This window comes from Rhinopithecus roxellana, chromosome 4, assembly GCF_007565055.1.
Source record: "Rhinopithecus roxellana isolate Shanxi Qingling chromosome 4, ASM756505v1, whole genome shotgun sequence".
Classification (NCBI taxonomy): domain Eukaryota; kingdom Metazoa; phylum Chordata; class Mammalia; order Primates; family Cercopithecidae; genus Rhinopithecus; species Rhinopithecus roxellana.
Genome location: NC_044552.1, coordinates 48,048,547 through 48,073,967, shown reverse-complemented (window position 1 = coordinate 48,073,967; position 25,421 = coordinate 48,048,547). Strand labels below are relative to the sequence as shown.

Here is a 25,421-nt window from a genome sequence, read left to right as displayed (position 1 = left end):
AAGCGGAGGTTGCAGTGAGCCGAGATCGCGCCACTGCACTCCCGCCTGGGCGACAGAGCAAGATTTTATCTCAAAGAAAAAAAAAAAAAAAAAAAAAAGGCTGGCCGTGATGGCTCACGTCTGTCATCCCAGCACTTTGGGAGGCCGAGGCCAGCAGATCACCTGAGGTCGGGAATTCAAGACCAGCCTGACCAACATGGAGAAACCCATCTCTACTAAAAAAAACAAAATCAGCCGGGTATGGTGGCACATGTCTGTAATCCCAGCTACTCCACAGGCTGAGGCAGGAGAATCACTTAAACCCAGAGGTAGAGGTTGCAGTGAGCAGAGATCGCGCCATTGCACTCCAGCCTGGGGGCAACAAGAGTGAAACTCTGTCTCAAAAAATAAAAAAAGATTTGGTAACCCATATTTTCTGTAGAGTTCTGGTAAATTGTATGACTTGATTTCACTGATGAATTTCTTTTGTTTTGTCTCGTTTCATCTTTTTAATACTATGAGGTAAGTATTATTAATATCCCCAACTTATCATATGAGAGAATTTAAGCACAAAGATGTAAATAAATATTCTGAAGCCTCACAGCTGGAAACAAAACGTAGGACTTTGAATGCAGGAAATCTCAGGACAGAAACCATGCTCTCAGCAACCACACTAAAAGGCCTTGCATATAACATGGTGCTGAGCACATAACATAGTTATGCTGCAAAAAAATGTACTTGCAGAGCAAGATTATTCACCTATTCATCCTTGAAAATCAATGTGTTATGAGTTAGTCTTAAGTTTCTCCAAGGCAAAACTATGACACAACATATGCCATGCTAAATTATGGAAATATTTCATCCTGAGATGCCAAATTTTAAAGCAGAAATACTGAAAGTAAATATAGTTTATATTCCATAGATTTTGTTGTTCCTGGAATTCTTCATGCTTTTTCTAACCCTCCACCCTTTGCTCATTTTCATTATCTTTACATGACTTAGTTATGCCAATACCTCCTAGCCTACTATAATCTGCATTACTCTGCTTGAAATGCCATAACAAAATATCATTGACTTGCTGGCTTAAGCAACAGAAATTTTTGTTCATACAGTTCTGAAGGCTGGAAGTTCGAAATTAGGGTGCCAGTAGAGTCGGGTTCTGGTGACATCCTTCTTCCAAGTTGCAGAGAGTCACCTTTCACAATGTACTCACATAGTCTTCCCTGGGTGTGAGAGCTGGAAGGCCATGAGGTAGATGAAGGAAATGATGGGAGGGAGGGTAGTAGGGGAGAGCAACATCTTCCTCTTCTTATAAAGTCACCAATTCTATGGGATTTGGACTCCACCCTTATGACCTCATTTATCTTGGTTACCTCCTGAAAGCTCTATATTCAAATATAGTCACACTGGGGGTAAGGGCTTCCATATATGAATTGGGGGCATACAATTCAGTCCATAACATCATCTTTTACATTTCAATTGCCCATTTTCTCCTTTCTTAGAATTAATGTATTGCAATCACCTGTTTACTTACCTGTGTCTCGGTATACACGTGTTCCCTCAGGCCAAATTCTAACTATATTGCCATTGTATCCCAGGCACAGAACCTATCCATGTGGTGAGTACTGTTGGATGAATAAATCAATGATACCAATGGCTTTATTCTGCTTCTTTACCAGCTTTTAGAAGCAAATGCATCATTAAAGCAGGGGTAATAGGTTTGTTGGCTTAAGCAGATACCTGGGGCTTTACTGGAGATAAAACATCAAAACAAGCCTTATGCTCATTCAGCCACTAAACATTATGAATTTTAGTCTCCTCCAAAGTCCTCATCAAAATAGTAGAATTTGCATCACAATAAAGTTAAACTTTGGGCAACAGCCATGACTGTGCTAGGAAGTAAGTGTTGCAACTGTTCAGGTGTGCAGCACACCAATTCAATTTGTAATTTCTTATTTCAGGTGAACACATTTTTTAAGAATAGAGTGAATGATTTAATAAATTATATCCATTGAATAAGTGACCATATAATACACATACCATACTCAACAATCAGTTAAAATTAGTTATAAAAAAAGACATTGTAATCAGGCCTGTACACATTTTATTATACTCTGAATAACAAGCATGTAACAAAATTTTGAGCATGACAAGGAAGAAATATTTCAAATTCTGTTTCTTACAAAAGCATTAAGAACAATACACAAAGACTGTTCATAATATTTTACAGTCAGCTAAAAATAACAAGACATTCTAGGACTTTAGGAGTTTTCCTTTTCTTTCAACTAGAGCGTTTATTTCCATTAGCTTTGCTACAATGAAAATTAACATATATGGACATACACATAGCAGTGAAATGGAAAATGAAGGCATACAACAAACATTCTGATTAATCAACAAGTATAAAATACAGGCTTTTAGTACTTCTGAACTTACATTTTCTTTGAATGTACAATGAAACTTTTTGTGTAAAATGTTTTTAATGTTAATTTTGACAGTTCCCAAAGTAATTAATACTCTTACACCACCATTAATCTAATTTTAGAATTTGACATGAATTAAGAAACACACTAATCTTATTCAGAGGTGCTATTCACAACACTGAACAAGAGGCAATCCACTGCCCTTTATCAAGGCAGAGACACTGTAGTAAATGAGTACTTCACCAATACTGTCTATCCCAGGTGAATATCAGCCCTGATCTTACTTCCAATGACCAGATACATGTTTTGGCTTATTTGTAGTAGCATGAGCTATGAGATATGAAACATGAAAGTCACATAGACATGAAATTAAACTCAAATCTCTACTGCATGGAGGCTGAATGTGAAATACTTCACAGTGACTAAAACTGACTGGCTAACAGGTAATGGTGGATTTTTATATTCAACTTTGATTAACATAAATGAACTTTATAAGAAACCCTTGAGATTTAATTAATGCTGCTAATCCAAGGGCTCCAAATGACTGAGGAGCCTTTAAAATCAGTATATGTGACTTTTTATATTTTTTTCATAAGAAAAAAAAATAAAAACACCGAGGTACTTAAGTTTCTTTTCAAGGGATTACTGTTGGTTATCTTCCTGAGATGCAAAAGACCACAGAAAAAGCACCATACCTAGGCTGCTGAATGAGGCATCAGACACTAATAGTTTGGTCCTTTCCTGAATGGATCTCTTCCAGCAATTACACTAAAACATAGTGATGGGTCACAGATGCCTGGGGGGCCTGGTTGCCCTTGGATTCCAGGTTTTCCATGATCTCCGTCTTTGCCAGGGAGACCTGGGACTCCTGGAGGACCTTCTTTGCTTATTCCAGGAGGGCCCTCTGGACCTAAAATGGGACATTGGCAAGATGTAAACAGAGAACTTTAGCTTTTTATAGTGAAATAGCTGATTCAGCAAGAAACTTAAACTGAAAAAGGAAAAACCTCTTGAATATTTTATATATTTGCACTAATTATAAAGTAGAGGCATTTTCTTGATAATTCTACATGTCTTCTGCTTTGAAAAGAGGCATCCAAAAGTTATCGGTACTTCTTGAAAACTAGCTATATTAACATAGCAACCATGCTACTGATTAAAACATTTAGCTAACATTATAATATTCCATTTTGTGTACTGTCCAATCTTATTTCTTCGTTTCAGCCTATCTTTTACCAGTATTATTATAAATTGACAGGTGATATATAAGCCAAAGCTGAGTCATTTTTGTGCCATATTTACAGCAAATAAATGACTGTTTCTATTATACATATTTTTAGTTTCCATATCTAAATGCATTATTCTTATTTTAGTATAATAGTCATCAATACACATAGGTATGAAAGCCCTAATTTGTCCAACATAGCCTGATTAGTTAAATTAGCATGCTCAAGGAAACAAAAGCTAGCTTAGGATACTGGCCTTTTAAAGTTGATTCAAAATAACAAAAACAAAATATTCAGATTTTGGGAAGGAGCACAGTGGTTTGGGCCTCTTATTACTCCTCTATTCCCTGCTACTACTAATAATAATCATCTATTTAGCACTTAACTGCAACTGTAAGTATTGTTCAAAGTATTTTACATAAACAAGTATTAAGTTATTTGATCAACTCCAAAGCCTCTTAATAACATCTAATCATAGCAAACATTTATTGAAAACATAACTGTGATTGTCCTGCATTGTTCTGAAAGCTACATATAGAAACTATTTAATCTCCCAATAATGTCATGATGGAGATAACATTATCATCATCATCTTACCAGTGAGGAAACTGAGACATGACAGAGTTAAATAGCACAGCTAGCAGAGATTACTTAACCACTTCAGCATTTCTCTGTTTCTCTGAGGGTCATAAAGACTAAACAGTGTTATACACCAGATAAGCAGGGGTGACAAACGATTCTAGAACTCTGCTAAGGAATAGATATTAAACTAAATGATAAGCAAGAGATAATATTGAAGAATTCATAAATTGAGGATAATATATGAAAAATATTCTAGAAGTTGTACTTCAGTGTGTTAAATGTGAATCACTCAGAAAAGAAAACAGATGTCTTGGTTTCAATTTATTTCACATAGATCTATGATGACTTTTCTTAAAGCAAAATGAGCAGCAACACTTATGAGCAGGTGGCAATTCTCACCCGGGGGACCAGGAGGACCTTGTTCTCCAGGATGCCCAAACCCTTGGCTCCCTTTTTCCCCATTTCTTCCTGGTAGGCCTGCAGGGTGTCAAACATCTGAGTAAGTTTACTTAAAATCACTGCCTTCTAGATTGTTTATTTCAAAGCTGTTAATATACACATGAAAGAAAAATGTATTTTAAAAACCAGCTTGCCATCTATTTTTTCTTACTAATGGATAACAATTTTTGAAGCAATAATTTCTAAAATGATCAGTGGTTTAGTTGCAAGACTTAATGGGAATCAAATATTTAGAAAAGAAAATGGTTTGGAATTATTAGCCCTTTGTGTTAATCATAGTTTTTTAAAAATTACTTTATGAAACATCTAAATTGTTTATATACTATTAAACAAAAACGAAAGAATTATCAATCAACATTTCATATAAACTTTCAAAGGCAAGGAGAAATTGTGGGCTATTAGGAAGTTTTACTGCAAAACTTATTTTTTCCTATAATAGAAAAAAAATGAATAAGGTAACAGTGCAGAAAGTTACAAAGTCAAAACAAAGGAAATGGCATCCATGATTTTCCATTTAAAAACTTTTCTAGACTCAAGCAAAATTTCCCAGTACATTGGCAACATTTTCTAATTTGTAACTTCGTGTGTTCATAAATTTGACTTCTCTATTTGAGAATATTGCATTAAAAAAATAAATTTGTCTTTAATTCAGTTGGCAAATTATGTAAAGACGAGCATTTACGGATTTTTTTATCATGAAAACAAAGTTATTTCTTGACTATTAAATGGATATAGGATATGAATTTTTAAAAAAATAACTTTTTAAAATTCATTTTCTTGTTCAAACAAACTGCATACCTTTTAATCCTCTGACACCTGGACGTCCAGGGACACCCATTAAACCAGGAACACCATCTCTTCCTGGCAAACCAGGTAATCCTCGGGGACCCTCTGGTCCTACAGGACCAGGTGGCCCAGGAATACCCGGGGAGCCATGTTGGGACTGGCAATGATCACAATTTCTAATTCTTCCACTCTGAAGTAAGACTGGTAGCTGGGCTTTTAAAAACAAAGAAACCCCATCCTTTATGTTTAAATAGTGAGTTGGTGTTAATTATATTTCTATTTTTTTTTTCAGTTTACAGAGAAAACAACTATGAGCACTGAATATGTGCATATTTATTGGTCAATAATTTGACTTCTAGGAATGTGACTATGGAAATATTCATTGCTCTATGCAGTCATTTAATTACAGAAATTGCTTAAAATAGGGGAAAAAGTAAAAGTGCCCCCAAAAGAAATTGGTGGAATTATAGATATTCATATTGATGAACTAAATTATCAAAAAATATGTTACAAAAGAAAATTCTAATAATGACAAATAATAAATTTCTTTAATAAAAAGATTATAAAAGAGTATATATGATAAATCTTTATAAAAATACTAGTTGAAGAAAAGTAGATGAGGCTTATAAATGTTATCTGTTTTATTCTTCACCTCACTTATATCCTCTACAATTTGGCCTAAGAATTTGTATTACTTTTGTAATTTGAAAAAAGTGATTAAAATGCTGTATTTGATACTTACCTCTTATTACATCCGTGCAAACTTGTCGAATAAATTGTTCTGAAAACTCTCTTCCCTACATCAAAGTATTAGGGGTTATGACACGCACATAAAGAACATGAGCAAAAATCAATGAAAATATAATAACTCTGGAAGAAGCAGAATACATACGGGCTTCCCATCCAAACCTGGGGGTCCCTGAGGACCTGGGTCCCCAGGTTGCCCCTTAGGACCTGCAGGCCCCATCAAGCCATCCACCCCAGATTCTCCTTTTGATCCACTGGCACCTCGGACACCAGGATCCCCCTTTTCACCTCTCTAAAAGCAAAAGAAATGTTTACAAGTTCTACTTAAATATTTCAGAAGATATAATTCCATCATGAAACTCCTTAAGGATGTGAATATGAATGTATACATATGTAAGCTACGTAAGGACTAGCTGGAAATATTGTCATTGACCAGAAGGGAAATTTCATATCATATAAAACTGTCATTTATCCATCCATCCAATCAGCCAGACCTACAAACATCCACTACTGATTGAGTATATTGCATAGGTAATATGCACACTGCCAGAGATATCACAATGGGCATAACACAGTTCTATTCACAAGGAGCTTGCATTTTAGTGAGTCCAACAGATACAGAAATGCACAATATTCTTTATTCAAAAATATGGAGAAAAAATTCAGCTCCAAGTCTGGCAGAAAAACCAGTAACACTGACAATTCACATTTCATATCAAATTCAGTATAAATGTACATATTCTGAAAACTGCTAATTGGGAACTTCCACTGAAGAAGATGAAAAACGTTTCGCTTTCTGGTTTTTACTCAAAAGCTAGATTTATATAGTATTGAAACCCAAGCAAAAAGGACTGAAGAACGAGAGCAACAGAGCATAATATATGAAGAAACATACCTCTCCTTTTGCGCCATCATGGCCTTGAATTCCCTTTGAAAATTAATAGGAAAAAAACTATAATAAATGTGCAAGCTACAGTACTGTAACATGGCATCCACATTTTACCACATACTTAATCAAATTTAAAATTTCAATTTGGAAAATATTGATAGCATTAGTGACAGAATTACACATAAAAGAGATGCTTTTTGCCTTTTAGAGAAGGCTAATGACTAGGAAATATGTTAACCGAATAATATAAAAATTTTAATTTGCTTAACTGTTTCCTTCTTAGATATGAATATTTTCAAATGCTGCACGTTGAACCACATGGGTAAGAATGGGATTCTACTGAATTTAAAATATATCACTATTTTAATAAAAATCAAAACTCAAATCAGATTAAATATTAGGTATATTTATTCTTGTATTCAGTATTAAGATAAATCATCTATTTTCCCAAGTTTATGTTCTCAAAACTAAATTTTGATTGGGTGCTATTGACAAAGGATGGGTTAAAACAAAGATACCATTAAAAGTGACTAGCAAGAGAGAAAACCCCCAGCTGTCCTGTGCTTAAACCATTCACTGCCAGTAATTAAGAGACCAGAGAAGCAATGTCATGTAAAAGATGGTATTTTTTCACAGTGATATAAACACTGGGGAGCCCATGCATGAAGCCCATTCAACTATAATTACTAGCTACATCTGGATGGCTCCATTAAAGTCTTTCCCATTCCTCTTTTCCATATTTATTTCAGTGGTATATTATACAGGAAAAAATTCTCAGGAAAGGTATTAACATTTTCCATTTTTGCAATTCAATGTACACCTGTGCTCAAAAATCTCCTAATATTCACTCAGGTAAAAAGATAAAACTTTCATAACAGGTAGGTTTTCATTATTCAACTTTAAAAAAAAAAATCAGTGTTCTGAAATTTAATATGAAATTTAATGTATAATGTTGCACACAATAAAGTCTGAGTTGGGGGTACATCTTTTGATTCATTTTCAGGCTCTTCAAATATGGCGTCCAAATTAGACAAAGGAAAGAATTAGATAAAACTCATAAAACACCAAATATTTAGTTTTTTTTTTTAAACCTTTAGATATTGTTTTTTTTTTTTTTTCTTTTTTTTTTTTATTATACTTTAAGTTCTAGGGTACATGTGCATAACGTGCAGGTTTGTTACATATGTATACTTATGCCATGTTGGTGTGCTGCACCCATCAACTCATCAGCACCCATCAATTCATCATTTATATCATGTATAACTGCCCAATGCAATCCCTCCCTCCTCCCCCCTCCCCATGATAGGCCCCAGTGTGTGATGTTCCCCTTCCCAAGTCCAAGTGATCTCATTGTTCAGTTCCCACCTATGAGTGAGAACATGCGGTGTTTGGTTTTATCTTCTTGTGATAGTTTGCTAAGAATGATGGTTTCCAGCTGCATCCATGTCCCTACAAAGGACGCAAACTCATCCTTTTTTATGGCTGCATAGTATTCCATGGTGTATATGTGCCACATTTTCTTAATCCAGTCTGTCACTGATGGACATTTGGGTTGATTCCAAGTCTTTGCTATTGTGAATAGTGCTGCAATAAACATACGTGTGCATGTGTCTTTGTAGTAGAACAATTTATAATCCTTTGGGTATATACCCAGTAGTGGGATGGCTGGGTCATATGGTACATCTAGTTCTAGATCCTTGAGGAATTGTCATACTGTTTTCCATAATGGTTGAACTAGTTTACAATCCCACCAACAGTGTAAAAGTGTTCCTATTTCTCCACATCCTCTCCAACACCTGTTGTTTCCTGACTTCTTAATGATTGCCATTCTAACTGGTGTGAGATGGTATCTCATTGTGGTTTTGATTTGCATTTCTCTGATGGCGAGTGATGATGAGCATTTTTTCATGTGTCTGTTGGCTGTATGAATGTCTTCTTTTGAGAAATGTCTGTTCATATCCTTTGCCCACTTTTTGATGTGGTTGTTTGTTTTTTTCTTGTATATTTGTTTGAGTTCTTTGTAGATTCTGGATATTAGCCCTTTGTCAGATGAGTAGGTTGCAAAAATTTTCTCCCATTCTGTAGGTTGCCTGTTCACTCTGATGGTAGTTTCTTTTGCTGTGCAAAAGCTCTTTAGTTTAATTAGATCCCATTTGTCAATTCTGGCTTTTGCTGCCGTTGCTTTTGGTGTTTTAGACATGAAGTCCTTGCCCATACCTATGTCCTGAATGGTACTACCTAGATTGTCTTCTAGGGTTTTTATGGTATTAGGTCTAACATTTAAGTCTCTAATCCATCTTGAATTAATCTTCGTATAAGGGGTAAGGAAAGGATCCAGTTTCAGCTTTCTACTTATGGCTAGCCAATTTTCCCAGCACCATTTATTAAATAGGGATTCCTTTCCCCATTTCTTGTTTCTCTCAGGTTTGTCAAAGATCAGATGGCTGTAGATGTGTGGTATTATTTCTGAGGACTCTGTTCTGTTCCATTGGTCTATAGCTCTGTTTTGGTACCAGTACCATGCTGTTTTGGTTACTGTAGCCTTGTAGTATAGTTTGAAGTCAGGTAGCGTGACGCCTCCAGCTTTGTCCTTTTGACTTAGGATTGTCTTGGCAATGCGGGCTCTTTTTTGGTTCCATATGAACTTTAAAGCAGTTTTTTCCAATTCTGTGAAGAAACTCATTGGTAGCTTGATGGGGATGGCATTGAATCTATAAATAACCTTGGGCAGTATGGCCATTTTCATGATATTGATTCTTCCTATCCATGAGCATGGTATGTTCTTCCATTTGTTTGTGTCCTCTTTGATTTCACTGAGCAGTGGTTTGTAGTTCTCCTTGAAGAGGTCCTTTACATCCCTTGTAAGTTGGATTCCTAGGTATTTTATTCTCTTTGAAGCAATTGTGAATGGAAGTTCATTCCTGATTTGGCTCTCTGCTTGTCTGTTACTGGTGTATAACAATGCTTGTGATTTTTGCACATTAATTTTGTATCCTGAGACTTTGCTGAAGTTGCTTATCAGCTTAAGGAGATTTTGGGCTGAGACAATGGGGTTTTCTAAATATACAATCATGTCATCTGCACACAGGGACAATTTGACTTCTTCTTTTCCTAACTGGATACCCTTGATTTCTTTCTCTTGCCTGATTGCCGTAGCCATAACTTCCAAGACTATGTTGAATAGGAGTGGTGAGAGAGGGCATCCCTGTCTTGTGCCAGTTTTCAAAGGGAATTTTTCCAGTTTTTGCCCATTCAGAATGATATTAGCTGTGGGTTTGTCATAAATAGCTCTTATTATTTTGAGGTACGTTCCATCAATACCGAATTTATTGAGCGTTTTTAGCATGAAGGGCTGTTGAATTTTGTCAAAAGCCTTTTCTGCATCTATTGAGATAATCATGTGGTTCTTGTCTTTGGTTCTGTTTATATGCTGGATTACGTTTATTGATTTGCGAATGTTGAACCAATATTTAGTTTTTGTATACGAATCTTTTAGTAAGTAAAACGAACTTTGTATGGCCATACTTGAATTTTGTTTCTGAAGAAATGAAGGAGTGATCCTTACAAGATACAATCCAACAACTAGTCCCAACATAAGAAGGGAGACGAAATAGTTAAGTTCTCAATATGGGAATTGAATTACAGCTAAAACTAAAAACAGCTGTCACCTGAGAACTCATTAAGACAATTCTGTGAGAGAAATATCCACTTTTATTCCATTCACAAAACGAGGGCCAAAAAAAAATATGTGCTGTGCTTGGTAGAGTGACAGGTAATTAAGACTGTGTTTACATGAAGAGTGTGGGATGACTCTTCAGCCGCTGAAAAGCAACAGCTGCTCTGGCCCTGGGTACTCCATGTAGGTTAAGCTTCTGGTGGTGAGAAATGTGGCTTCCAATCAATCGAGGGCAGAAGCTTTCTAGGGAACCCAAATCCTGCCTTAGGAGAGCAGACACACTCTTTTCCTTGAGAAGTGAAAAAGTTAGTGAAACCTTAGAGAAAGAGTGATCCATACGCCAGTGAGCTAGCTAAGTTGTGAGTTCAAATTCTAAAGGAAATATCCTTCTTTTCTGAGAGTTATTGTGAGTAACCTTTTTTGATAAAAGGTCTGGGCTGTGGAGGTTAAATGGATGAAGGGGCGAAGGTCCTACGGGAACAGCGGTTTATAGATATTTTGTGATTAACTTAAGGAAACTCAAAGAGTTTATCTGTGTTGCCAGGTTGGGGAATAGGGATGGAGTTGTTTGTGTCATCAGGTGGGTCTGAGTCAAGTGGAGGATCAAGAAAACGGAAAGATATTTTATTGAACATAATTGTACTGAGGCAATTCCAATCATTCCTCCTCTTGGTTACTTTTGCTTTTACTTTTATTGTTAGCTTCTAAATTCTCAATTCTTCTTAATACCTGGCACTCACCTTCCATCCCATATTGCAGATAACCTTGGGGCCCTATGCTTACACTCTTCCCAATGGTCTCTCAGATTCCTCCAACTAAGGGACACAGAGACCCCTGTCCTTGGAGACATCACCACCCAGTTTTATCCCACTATCTCCAGAGTTGGTATAATTGCAGAATCTTTCTCCCACTCACCCTCAGAGAAAGAGGTTCACCCCATTGGGAGGACTCACATATCCAGCTTGCCCTTTCAGACCTGACGAAGTTGGAACCATGTCCAGCATTCTGCAGCTACAAGCAACACAGCAGCAAACATACTACCTAAGGACCAATCTCCTTTATGCCTTTGTCCATCCACTTTGGCTCTGACTGAACTTACAGTCACATGGCAATCTCACTGAAATACCACCTAACGAGAAGGGTTTAGTCAAGAGACAAGCAAAGCCATCTTACTGTGTGTGTCTGTTCTACAACACTGTCTCTCAGGATAGCATTTTAATATATCTCCAGAGCAGTAAATTGTCTCTCTGAACAAACTAAAGGGAAAAAAGTACATTTATCCACTACATGTGGCCCCAACTGATTTTCAAGAAGAAAAGCAAGACAAACCAGCAGGTATGAACAAGCTGTCATCGTGTGACTGGCTCTCTCTGGCCAATAACTACCCCTAAGAAATGGGTGGAATTTTCTACCTTCAGTTGTTTGCTAAGATACATTAAAAAACAAAATTCAGAGCCACCAATGCTATCATTATGAGAAAGTGAAAATATAAAACAAATAATTAAAGAAACTCATTATCGCCACACTACCTACACGTTCAACCTTCTACGCTTAGAATGTATGTTGTACTTATCCTTCTCCCCACCCATTTTTATTTGCAAGTAATCCTCTCTCAACATTGTCCAGTTATGTGACTTGTTATTTCATTTTTTATCAGAAGAAAACCAAAAAATACCTGTTGCCCTGGAATTCCCTGTCTTCCATTATCTCCCTTTTGACCCTTTAAAATAAATAAACATTATTGATTCGTTTGCACACTTATGATGCAATCATATATACAATACAAACTATGTATTACCTTGAGTTCCAGAAGAAATGTAACAAAAGCAGTGATACAAATATATAAATTACATGAGAGATGGGAAAGTCAGTCACTCAGAGAAAAAGAAGAAAAGTCATCCTAATCTTATAGTTAAAATGGACAGAGATAAGGAACAAATTACTGATTTGGGTGAAACATGTAAATAATTCTAGACAATAAGGATGTTCTTCTAAGTCCATATTAACAGTGGGAAAATAGTTTAAAAATTCAATGGATATGGACATTTTATTAATTTCAGTGGCAATTATGTTCATTGTTGACTATGGACATGTGAGGACAAGAAGACCTGTTGAAAATTTTATTTTTAAAAATTAAAATATACTGTCACATTTTAGTAAATAAGTCATTTAAATGAAGAGCTTTAAGTCAGTATAAATAAGAGAACAGAAAACTTAATAAAGGTATAAACACATTTATCTGTTCAATAAATATTTTTGGGTATCTACCATTCATGGGACATTGTGCTAGACTCTGAAGCACTACTTCATCCTTACATTTATTGCACAAATTAATTAGCAGTTTCTAGGAAGATATATATCTAGATAAGGTAATCGATGAAAGATCTAGTGACTACAATTTTACATCACCCTTGCCTAGTAATGAATTCATCAATTTACATAAGTGAATTCCTAATATTTATTAAGCAGCACCTATTTCCTGGCACTTAGGGACTGAAACAAAGATATCACTGTAGACTTCAAGTCACTTACTGTGTGGTAAGAGAGATAAATCTAGAATGATGAAAATACTGCTGATAAGTCTACAATGTATAAACATCTGGGTTGGATATTATTGGAACTTAGGAAGGGGCATCTGACAGAAAGAGTAGGGAATGTGACTCACCCTTTGTGCAGCCTTGAGGGATGAGTAAGAGGTAGCCAATTGGAGAAAGGATAGGAGGGTATATCAGGGAGAGAAGACACAGGTGAAAGGCAGGTAGTTTCTTTTGGCTAAAGCAGCAGAGCAGGATTGGATAAGAATGGGTGGAGTGGCAAGAGAAAACACTAAAGAAGATTCAGTCAGCCCAGAAGGCACTTGATGGGACAGGCTTTATCTTAACATGTGTGGGGCACCATTAAAGGATTGCTAAGCAGATACATAGCTTAGCTATTTTATGCATATAAAAGTGTGGAAGAAGGAAGTAGACTGGACTCAAGGAGACCGGTCAGGAAGATACCACAGTAGCCCAGGACCCCTGACAAGAAATAACTAGTACAGTTGGGAAAGGTAGAAAATGTCAAGTTCAAGAGATATTCAGCATTGATTATCATGACAGGAAATCTGTGAGTACGAAGTGGTTTATGGGGAAAGATGACAAGTTCGGTTTTGGACATATTGAACCTGAGGTACCCATGAGTCATCTAAATGCAGTACCAAGAAGGAAATTAGAATATATGGGTCTAGAGCTCACAGACACTTCCTTAACATTTACCTCACTCCCAACTTCAATATTAACTTAAAGGAAGCCTATTATCATAGTACTTGAAGATCTTCAATAAAAATTGTCTGAAAAACAACTGAATTTTGTCATACCACTCTAAAACATCTTATGTATGTTATGAAGAATAAGTTCATTAACATGAACTGTTATAACCAGGGATATAGCAAATTTTGCCTATGACTATTTCAATCTGAAATTTTCTCTTACAATTCCAGAAATTCTAGAGCATTCAGAATTCTACATTTGTGAAAATGTTCAGAGTATTTTTCTTTGTATTTTCAGCTTATTCTGCATAGCAAAGCTCAGACACTATAACTGAGACTTACAAACTTAAAAACATCATTAAAATACTGTGAACACTTGATTGGTAATTTATGGTTGGAAAAGTTTTATATTTCTAAAACTTAAAAAGTTGAAAGACCATCGGATATAATTTATTCCAGATAACTATTTCATTGACTCAGTTAGTGGCATCCTATTCAAGGGTCAGTCTTCAGTGAATGAAAAAACCCATTCCATAGACACTTTAATTGAGGTGAAACTACCCTTGTCTCCTGAGGTAGTAACATAGTTCTCCTCTTTGCCTTTGCTGCTAAGACACCCAAAACTAAATGTCTCTAAATCACCCTAGATTTCCCTAGCCTGTTATAATTTTCTGGTTTAATTTTTCCTTTCACATGTTGATTTGAATATGTTTTATATTTAGGGTTAAAGGTTTTTTATCAAATTTTTGCCATAAAACAATTTCAAATCATTTTTGGAAACATTGTGTGTGTGTGTGTGTGTGTGTGTATACATATGTGTGTGTATGTGGTATATATATGTATATATGTACATAAATACATATTAGAAGTATATAATAAAATCTATGTTTTTATTTTGTTGAATCATTTTGTTTCTAAGTTTTCTACAACAGAAAAGTGGTGAGGAATTTTAAAGTCAGATCTGGTCTTGTCTGAGAAGCTCAATAGCAAAAGGAGAAAATAGGATTCAACAACTTTATGTTAATGTTGAAACAAAGGAATTTAAAAGTAAAATAAGAATTTTTTAAAAGCTCTGATTTTATTGCTTAGCCTACTAAAAAAAAGCAAACAACATACCTGAATACCTTTTTCACCTTGATTTCCTTTGTCCCCCTACAAAAAGGCAGTTTGATCTGTATCATAATCTAGTATATTCTGTACAGTTTCAAATAAACATATATTTTTCTCTGCTGAAGAAAAACAACATCTCATGCAAATTCCACAAGCGCCTGTATACACAGAAGCTGACTCCTAAGACAATATTTGGGAAGAGAGAAGAACCACATTATGTCAAAATTATATTGTAAAAGAACACTTTTGTATGCTCCTACATTTGAAAGAAAATTCACCACAATCTTTAATTTCCCAGAAAGGAGAAAACTTCTACATGGTTCACAGTTTTAGATTAGACAAACTAACAAGAGAGGACTTATTTTGACAAATGTTGTTCTATGAAATCAAACTGAAAATCTTCCATTAAGCTATTAGTAACCATAAGTTTATAGGAAACAATGACAAAGTAAAGCATAATATTTAAGTGATATTTTAGAAAACATATATTTCAAAAGTGAGCTTTTGGAAGAAAAATTATATTCCATAAAAATAAGTTTTGTAGATTATCAGCTAGAAGGGTAATTAGAAACCAACTTATACAATGCCCTTGTTTTTATAGATAATGAAACAGCCAGTTAAGCACCTGCCCAAAGTTAAACTTGGACACGGTTTCTGAATTTCCTTTCTATTAATACCTCACCATGCTATCTAGTGTACAGTTTTGCATTTTCAACAAAAAAAACACAGATTTTCTTTTAAATGACAAGTTTTGAACAAGAAAATTCTCTTCATCCCAAACACATATTCATAGTAGATTTACTTAACATTTACTAAGAGTCACTTGATTGCTGCTCTGTGGGGACATTTCTGTCTCAGCTAGTGCTGCCTACCTATTATCAGAACAAAAAGGCCAAGGATCATACTGTGTATGATCTAGGCACCCTGTAGACAACACATGAGGGACAGAAAATAAGATGTTGAAAAATAAATAGCAGGGGACATGAAGATGGATATGGAGTTTGTGTCTTTTCCAGAATAAAAACCAATAGATTTACTTTTAACCTGAAATGTTTGTATTTGTGGTAGCTTGGATTTCTTAGGCACACAGGCATCAATTGTTGCTTAAAACCTCCAAACAAATAAAAGCATTTATTATTTATATACATACAAGTCAAGGTTCCCTTACTTGACCAAAATGAGAGAGAACCTAGTTTTGCTGTCTTTCCTCGCCAAAATACTTTAAATTAGTATATTTGACTTGTATTTCTAAACTCCTTAAATTAATTTTAAATAAACTTCTATGTAACATAATTGTTTCATAGACAGGAACTTCATGGTCAAACATTTTGGGCATAAGTTTTATCCTTCCAGAATTTGATCCAGTTTTGGCAAGAGGGGTATTCATATTTTGATAGGAATGCCTGACATTGGATAATTTTCCTCAAAAAATTCTTAGCTCACCTGGATTGTGAAAAAACCTGAATTTACAGGATATCACTTAATTGTACATTCATATTTTCTGATCTGCATCCATTCTCTAAGGTCTTCATCTAGGAGACAATACCCATGCGGGTATACAAAAGATGCCACAGTTATTAGCGTGGGGCTGAACACATTATATATACATGGAATATATAGGGTACCTTATTAAAAATATATTAATAACAAGTCTTACTTCAAGAATTTCACAAAAGAAAAACTTGTATGCAAGTAACTGGCTAAAAGTGAACTGTAAATCTTAACCAATGCATACCTTTTTACCTTGAATCCCAGGTAAACCCATGTATCCTGGTTCTCCTGGGGAACCCACTGCTCCTGGTTCTCCCTACATAACACAGAAATTCCACAAAGGTCACAGATCTACTGCTTATGGAAAAATACCACTGTTTTTAACTCTACATAGCTCAATTTTAAAATGAATGTAAAAAAAATTATTGACAGTTATTACTACATAAATAGTAAAGAATAAAATGTTTACTAGAATCCCAGTAAAATTTCTTGTATTTTTCTCCGTCTTTTCCAGGTGAAAAATTCTCACAGCATTTCATATTTTAAAATTCTGTAAATATTTGTTATTTTTTATCATACTTTATAATTTCAATAATAAACTAAATTAAAAAGTTGTAAAAATAGTAAACACAAGTATCTTTTTTGTTTACCTATTTACTAACACTTTTTCTCCTTGAAACTGCTTTTTCTCAAATTGCTACTTTTAAAAAAGTTTATTTTCTTGTTACAAAATGATAATAGAAATAATAAAAACTATTAAAAATCTTATAACCCAATATTTTTATTTTGTTATATATTTTTTTGCTAACTCTAATTCATAAACATACATAGTTACTAAAATGTGCTCATATATATGCATACTTTTATATCTTTTAACCTCTAAATATATTAATATTATAAGGTTCTTATGCTATCATTTTTCATAGCATAATTTTTAATTATGAAAGAGCATTCATATTTATCAACTATATTTTATTTAATAAAATTCTTACTGTTAAACATTACAGTTTTCACAATTTTTATTTTTATAAACAATGTTGGAATGAACACCCTGGTAGTTAAATTTAATTATTTATATATATTTATTTATATATATGGAATATTATTTTGTTAGTAATAAATTCTTGAGCTATTTTTCAGTACAGGGTATACTACATGAGCTATCTTAATTCCATTTCTCCACTCTCCATCATCCTATAGAAATTGTCCTTTCTGAAATAAAGTTTTTTGTTTTAAAGTCTTAAATAAATTATTTGCAAGCACATATTAATAATGCATTGACAATATTCGTAAGCGATGGAACATAATCCTGAATGTGCTTCATGGTTCTGTTTTGTTTTCTGTTTTACCATTAGTCCAAAACTCTATAACATCAACTAAAGATCACTCTCTTTTTTAAAAGAAAATGAGGCTTTATTCTTTTTGCTTACTGTAGTTACTCCCTAGCCATCTAATCATTCTCTAGATTTTTGAAGGTTGGAAGTGAATTAAAATACTCATTGAAATAAACATCAACCCATGTGGTTTGGAGGAAACTTGTAAAGGCCGTTTTGAGTTCTATATTAAAGACGAAACTCCCATAAGCAAACAAAGAACAGTATCATTCGTGAGAACTACACACTCTTGTTTTCAACTGTTTAAGAGAAGTCTATTCTCTGGACCAGAAAGTAAGTTTATGTTTGCATACAATTTTATCATTTTTAGAAAAATTAAGCCAAAGTTTATGTCTTTATTATCCAATGACAAAGTATCTAAAAAAACAGAAATGAAACTCTGTATTGACAATTTCATTTCATGATAAAGGTAATCCTTAATTTCATGTATCTCTTAAGAGATATAAAATGTTAATTTTCTTAAATGATGAGAAGAATTTACATTACAATTTCTTTGAAAATATTTTCAAATGCATCAAAATTACCTTGAGCCCAGAAGCCCCAGGCATCCCTTGAATTCCAGGTTCACCTTTGCTTCCCTGTCAACACATCAAAAACATTGGCGTTTTTTAAAAACAATTCTGTCATAATATATCTGATATAGACACTAAAGGGAATATATTTAAAATAATTTTTACATTTTTAACTTTCCAATTGTTTGATAGACTCTGTACATCAGACCTATTTATTAAGAAAAATTCTTTTAGGCAAGGAAGTGGTTCCACACATTCATAAGCCTCTAAAAACCTGTGCTAAAGCTGGTAGCATCAAGTACAAGGGAGGAGAGTCAAATCTTTAATGGCCAGCACTAATAAGTCCAGCCAACACACTGCACAGGTGGGAGCCATGTATTTTAACAGCATCCTCCAGGCTGAGACCCTCATCATTATCCTGTTTCACTTTCTCAGTAGGACTCATCTTCAGTATGCAACTGAAGGAAAGAAAAGTAGCTTCAAATGCACAATGGCTTCTTTTGAAGAAGTGTGAATCAGAAAATGTTTAGCTTGTGCTTTTTCAGAATTCCAGTGCAGTTCTTTCTAACAGATGGAAACTTGGAGTACAAGACTAAGTTGACAGGATAAAGAATGTAATACAGAAAAGGAAAAGTGGATAGAGAAAGAGAAAACAAGTCTTCTGGCCAATAAGGAGAGATTGTCAAATGTAGTTCTGGTTTTCGAATACTTTGATATCTGAAATCACAACCCAATGTCTGGCAAAAGCCCATAATTAAACAGGTTGGTGTGACACCTAGAAGGGGAACACAATAATTACCTACAGTCAACTAGGGTTTACTAACCAGTGAGACAAACCAATGCCATTTTCAGCTTTTAAAAAACTTTTGTAGGCTGCTCGCGGTAAGAAACACATGAAGATCATATTAGAGTTAATTAAAGCATTTAGCACATAACAGTGTTATTGAACCACAGAATGATTCCTTAAAATTTCTAATTTTATAGGGGTTTAAATTGAAACTCACAGACATGAGATTTGTTGAAAGTTACCTGACTTGATAAAGCTAATATATCCTAGTATTATTTAGAGAATTATTATTATCTTTTAAAGTTCTAGGTTACACGTGCAGGATGTGCAGGTTTGTTACATAGGTAAATGTGTGCCATGGTGGTTTGCTGTATCTATCAACCCATCACCTAGGTATTAAGCCCAGCATGCATTAGCTATTTTTTATGATACTCCTCCACTCTCAACACTCCCTGACCACTAACAGGTCCCAGTGTGTGTTATTCCACTCCCTGTGTCCATGTCTTCTCACTGTTCAGCTCCCACTCCTAAGTGAGAACACATGGTGTCTGGTTTTCTGTTCCTGCATTAGATTGCTGAGGATAATGGCTTCCACCTCCATCCATGTCCCTGTAAAGGACATGATCTCATTCTTTTTTATGGCTGCGTAATATTCCATGGTTCTTTTTCCAGTCTATCACTGATGGGCATTTGGGTTCATTCCATCGTGAATAGTGCTGCAATGAACATATGTGTGCTTGTAACTTTGTAACAGAATGATTTATATTCCTTTGGGTACATATCCAGCAAAGGGCAGATAATGTTTTTTTAAAACCAAAACATAGTATAGTTAAATAGACTTATCAATATTTCCACAGCGATTTTTAAGTATTATAATATACATTAGAGGTTTTCGAAAGATCTGCCTCAGTTTCAGCCTCATCTCTGCCCTACAGAATACGTTTTTGTCTCACCTAGAACTTCTATCAGTCATATTGACAGTACAAGCAACAAACATAAGCTGACAAAACTAGCAGAAAGAAACTAATATAGAGGTCAGTAAACTATGACCCATGGGTTAAATCCAGTCCAATGCAAGTTCTTAGTTTAACCAGAACACAGCCGCACCCCATACCCATTTGATTAGGTATTGCCTGTGGCCACTTTTGCACTATAATGGCAAAACTGAGTAGTTACAACAAAGACTGTATGGCTCTCAAAGCCTGAAATATTTACTTTCTGTCCCTTTTCAGAAAAAGTTTCCAACACCTAATATACTGCATGAAAAAAATTAAAACGTTTCACTGAAAAGATTATATTTAATATCTGCAACATTTTGGATCTATTTTTAACAAAATAATTGTACCAGCACAAGAGGCAGAAAACCAACTTTAGAGTAAGTCATGTAAAAATAAACTGTGATACTGGAAATGCTCACTGTCCTACCCAGCCAAATCAGCAGAATCTGCTTAAGCGGCAGACAGCAAAAACACATTGTTCTAAAACCTTTTACGGAAAGTCCACCAGATACAATTGACCTTCAACTCAGTGTGAGTCAACAGTGCAGTGTATCTAATAATAATTAAAAAAAAAAAAAGCTGATGAAATTTTAGGCTTCATTCTTAAGAATTAGAGAATCCAACAGACAATGAGAGAGTCCATTGTGCACCAGCTAATAAGGGGTATTTTCTTACAAAATGACCTTGAGAAACTGTGGAGACCTTTTGCTTAGCAAGCTCAGTCAATCCAGTGTATTAGACCAACTCTGTGTGTACCTATAGTTGCTGGAGCCCACAATACTCCAAGGATCCACAAGGGTCTACCACTGATGGAAGAGCAGCTAACTTTTCTCATTATTGGGCTCCCATGTCTTTTTTTTTTTTTTTTTCCTCTCTCTCTCTCTCTCTCTTTTCTAAATACTTTAGAATTTAAAAGTAAAATAAAATAGATTAAGTCATCTACTCATCTTATACGCCAGGGTCTATTTCCCCGAGGCAACGCCTAGTCAAAGGTTGAATGCTTCCAAAATAGCAATCCCATCACTTCCTTTTGGAAGGTTGTCCTAGAATCTATTTGCAAAATAGTTGGGAACAGTTTTCCGAGTGTTTTGTCTGATCCTCTGATTAACCAAGAAAACAAAATAGTTCTCTCACCTCGGGATTATATATACCTAGAAAATGGTCAAATAATGACATTCAAAGAGTTTCAGTTCTATCTTGAGAATAACTAACCTCATATCCTAAATATATTTGTCAAGCTTGCCTTACTTATTTAAAATCTAAAAGTAAAGATAATATGCTCTTACTCACAGTACTAGTACAATCTACCACAAGGCACTTTATATTATATACATTCCACTAAATAAAAATACCAAAAAGAAGACTGCAAAACGGGTATTGTAAGAGATATTCTTTTTTATAACTATAAATGCTCTAGACTGGTGGTTTTGGCACAGAGTTCCATAGAGCTCTAGTATTCCTCAATACTAGACACCAAGACACCAAAAAGGGAGAAGGGGGCTGAGTAGCAGAAGATTCTGGACCCTTTCCAACATAACAGGATGAGCTTTACTTTAGCCTGTTTCTTATGCTGAGCTTTTGCAGACTTAATTCTTACAAGTGATTTTTTTCATAGAATAAAAATCACATTTAAAATACAATCAAGGTAGTAGTTAAAATTTTCATCAAAGTTATAAATGGCAACTGTGATTACACAAAGTTCCCAATCTTGTTAATTTTATCATATTTACCTTAGATCCTGGTGTTCCAGGCTGACCTGGTGAGCCATTGCTTCCCATTAAACCCTACAATTTTAAAAAGGAATTTCAAGAGCAACTTAGACAAGATTATTAAAAAATATTAAATCAATTTCCAAGTTATACATTCTCATAATTCACCAAATTATAATACAGATCTGAAAATATAATATGGTATTTAGAAAATTATTCTGTTTTAGGATCTTCCCATACTATGTCTTCTGTACATATTCTTTCCCATTAGTGTAATATGTTTGTAAATGTAAGTTAAAATAAAATTCACTGAGATTTAGACTTAACCATACTTAGTATTTTTAAATTAATAGCTAGAATATATGTTTTCTAATTTATCTACAGTTAGGGTCCCTGATGTTTATTTGGGTGGCCAACTTTTTGAAAAACTGAAGAAATTTTTACTCTTTTAGAAAAATGCACACAGACATAATATTTTTCATACAACTGAATGGAATTCATGGACCTCAAATATTTTATTGTTGTATCCCCTACATTTTTATGAACTCTTGAATATGAACTCCTAGTAGGTAGTAGCAACATTGCAAACACTTTGATAATAATGACATCAACATACAGGCATCCCTGGGGATCCTTTTTTTCCTTGCTGTCCTGGAGGCCCAATTTCTCCCTAAAAAATCAAATATTAAAAAAAATTGTAAACTGTAAATTATCGATTTAGTTCAAGAAAGTTTCTGCCAAAGCACAGTGGAATGACAATTGAATATCAATCAGCTCAACTTTTCCTGCTTTCTCTTCCACTACTGTAAGGAAGAAGCAAGGCAAGGCAAAAATTGGAACCTAACACCTTAAAGACCTTGGCATAGAGTCTAAAGATTTACTGTCAATATTTTTATTATGACATTTATAGTGACACTTGCCATTCTTTCAAAGGAAAACTTAGCAGCTTAGATGGACTTGGTAAGGTAAACAACAGAAATAAAAATCAGGTGAAAAATTTTCCTATTTATCATAGAGTTTAAGAAATATGATAGTGAACATAAATTAATAAAGAAAAATAGAGTAAAAAAATAACAGCATTAGACTTCAACTTCTGGGGTTGCAGCATTAGACTTCAACTTCCAGGGTTGCAGTTGACTAGGTCCTCTAAAGGGACCCTCTTAAGTCCAGAATAAAAATCCTAGAAGGAACATCCTCTGTGAGAGAGTGTTGGTCTTCTGAGAAGTAGGAGATGTATTCAAAGATCTTTCATTTTAATGAAGTATACTTTGAGTTGGGGCTATAATTATGAGGATTTGAACTATACAGGACCCATGGCAGAGACAGAACTGTAGGAGCCAAGCCAAGCAAAGTGGGAGTATCTGAGGGTGGATCCGCAGCTCTCAGGAAACTGAATGCTGGCCAGCCATGGAAAGGAAGCAGGAATCTTCAATACCTATGATGACTCGGGACTTTCAAAGGGGACTGAAATGGTATCCATGGTTACCAGCAGAAGGCAGGTCTTCATTTCCCAGTTAGGCTGACAGGACAGCCTCTAAATTAAGATGAAGCAATAAACTCATGATAAACAATATAGAAACAAGAGACAGCAAGCTACAGGAATGAGAATAATAAATAATAAACTGCAGATATTAGAATTGTTAGAAACAGAATTTAGAATTAGATATGAGATTTTTTTAAATTAAAAAAACAGAATCATGAAAGACTATTAGTACTGAAAATATAACAAGAGACTTCAAGAACAAAAAGTTGTGGTTTAAAAAATTATAAACTCTAAAAGTGAAAATTATGAGTATTTATAATTTTTTAAAAAATATCAATTGATCATTCTAACAGATTAGACACAATAAAGAAAGAATAAGTAAACTATAAGGCATATCTAAAACATTTAACCAGAATGTATGACAACCAAAAATATGGAAATATAGTAGGTAATGCTAAAAAGAGATGTAGAGTATGCAATTAGAAGAAATAAAAAAATGTCTAACCAGAATTCCAGAAACAGAGAATGGAGCAGAGGTTATATGGAGATAATGACTGATTCTTTCCAGAACTACTGGAAATAATTCCACAGAGCCAGGAAGCAAACTGAACTCCCAGAAAGATGAATAAAGACATATCCATATCAAGATATATTGTAGTGAATTTGAAGAACACTAAAAACAAATAAAATACCTTAAAAGGATCCAAAAGGAAGAGACAGATCACTTACAAAAGAATGATAATTAGAATGACAGCAGATTTTTCACAGTTAACAATGAAAGCCAAAAAACCATAGAAGAAAATCTTCAATTTACTAAGAGAAAAAGAATTGTCAACCTTGAGTTGTATAGTCTACAAAATTGTCCTTCAAAACAAGAGCAAAATAAAGAAGTTTGTAATTAAACAAAAACTTATTTACCAAGATACATGTACTAAAAAGACATTCAAAAACATGGTTAGGTAAATTAGCTATAAAGAGGTAAATTATACCATGATTATCTTAGAGAACAAAGTTGAAAAGTAGCAAAGTAAAGGAGGAAGCATATAATGTAAATCTAAATTAAAATTATCTATATAAAACAACCACAAAACAATATATACAAATTTGTAAAGCCAGAACAACAGCTTCTAAAATTATATAATATTTGAAAAATTAACTGTTACCACAAATGTAAAAATGTATTTTATCGTAGACAACAGTGCATTAAATGAGCAGCTCCAGCCCCAAAGCTAACTCTCATGAATACTTACCTTTTGGCCCATTAATCCTCGGTTTCCTGGAAATCCTGGGATTCCCTAAAAACAAATAAAATAGATTTTTGACTTATAAAAAATTAAAGACTTTATCATTAAAGAAGAATCAGTCACAATTGGAATTTTAACTGGTAAATAACACATATTTTCAAATGTATACATATTATAATATTGCTATTTATAATAACCTAATATGGAAAAGACAATTTATGAGATATAGTATTATATGACTACTACTGATATTCAGAGCTTTAAATAACGGTTTTTTGAAAAAGAAACTATGAGGAAATTAATCTCAGTTCTTGCACCCCAACACAAGTGATAAAATTAAAACGATGTTTCATTTGAACATATTCTTGTATTACTTGTAATGAATCATGCAAGAAAATCTGTTAAATGATATAAGCTCTGATTTAGCGCAACAGTTCCTTTCCACAAGCCCTCAGTCTCACCACCTTAGTTAAAAATTAATTTAACTAAATGATTTCCTCCAACCTGAGCCTCGAAATATCCAATAACCTAAATATTCATATAAAAAATGGCAATCTTTTCTCTTAATAACTCCCTTACTGATGTAATCATGAAGAATATGAAGACCACAGTTTGTGAAGAGACATAAAGAAGCACAAGTCACTCTTTCACATGGCTGAACCCATATGCACATGTCTCT

The 25,421-nt window shown here is 34.3% G+C and overlaps 1 protein-coding gene across 5 annotated transcripts in view; it reads right to left on the bottom strand.

Moving 5' to 3' along the window:
• Positions 1 to 2,066: 2,066 nt before the first annotated feature.
• The window catches only part of COL21A1 (collagen type XXI alpha 1 chain), a 198,055-nt gene continuing 174,700 nt past the window's right edge, over positions 2,067 to 25,421 (bottom strand). For 3 of the 5 annotated variants that reach the window (XM_030929568.1, XM_030929572.1, XM_030929573.1), the window contains 13 exons: positions 24,749 to 24,793; positions 22,632 to 22,685; positions 22,037 to 22,090; positions 18,534 to 18,587; positions 16,860 to 16,931; positions 15,131 to 15,166; positions 12,443 to 12,487; positions 7,098 to 7,130; positions 6,348 to 6,494; positions 6,198 to 6,252; positions 5,468 to 5,668; positions 4,610 to 4,687; positions 2,067 to 3,312 (listed from right to left, as the gene is read on the bottom strand). In XM_030929568.1, coding sequence (XP_030785428.1) covers positions 3,125 to 3,312; positions 4,610 to 4,687; positions 5,468 to 5,668; positions 6,198 to 6,252; positions 6,348 to 6,494; positions 7,098 to 7,130; positions 12,443 to 12,487; positions 15,131 to 15,166; positions 16,860 to 16,931; positions 18,534 to 18,587; positions 22,037 to 22,090; positions 22,632 to 22,685; positions 24,749 to 24,793 — 1,062 coding nt within the window. In that variant the 3' untranslated portion in view covers positions 2,067 to 3,124. The remainder of the gene's footprint in view (positions 3,313 to 4,609; positions 4,688 to 5,467; positions 5,669 to 6,197; positions 6,253 to 6,347; positions 6,495 to 7,097; positions 7,131 to 12,442; positions 12,488 to 15,130; positions 15,167 to 16,859; positions 16,932 to 18,533; positions 18,588 to 22,036; positions 22,091 to 22,631; positions 22,686 to 24,748; positions 24,794 to 25,421) is intronic. The other 2 variants (XM_030929569.1, XM_030929570.1) reach the window with 2 other exon arrangements.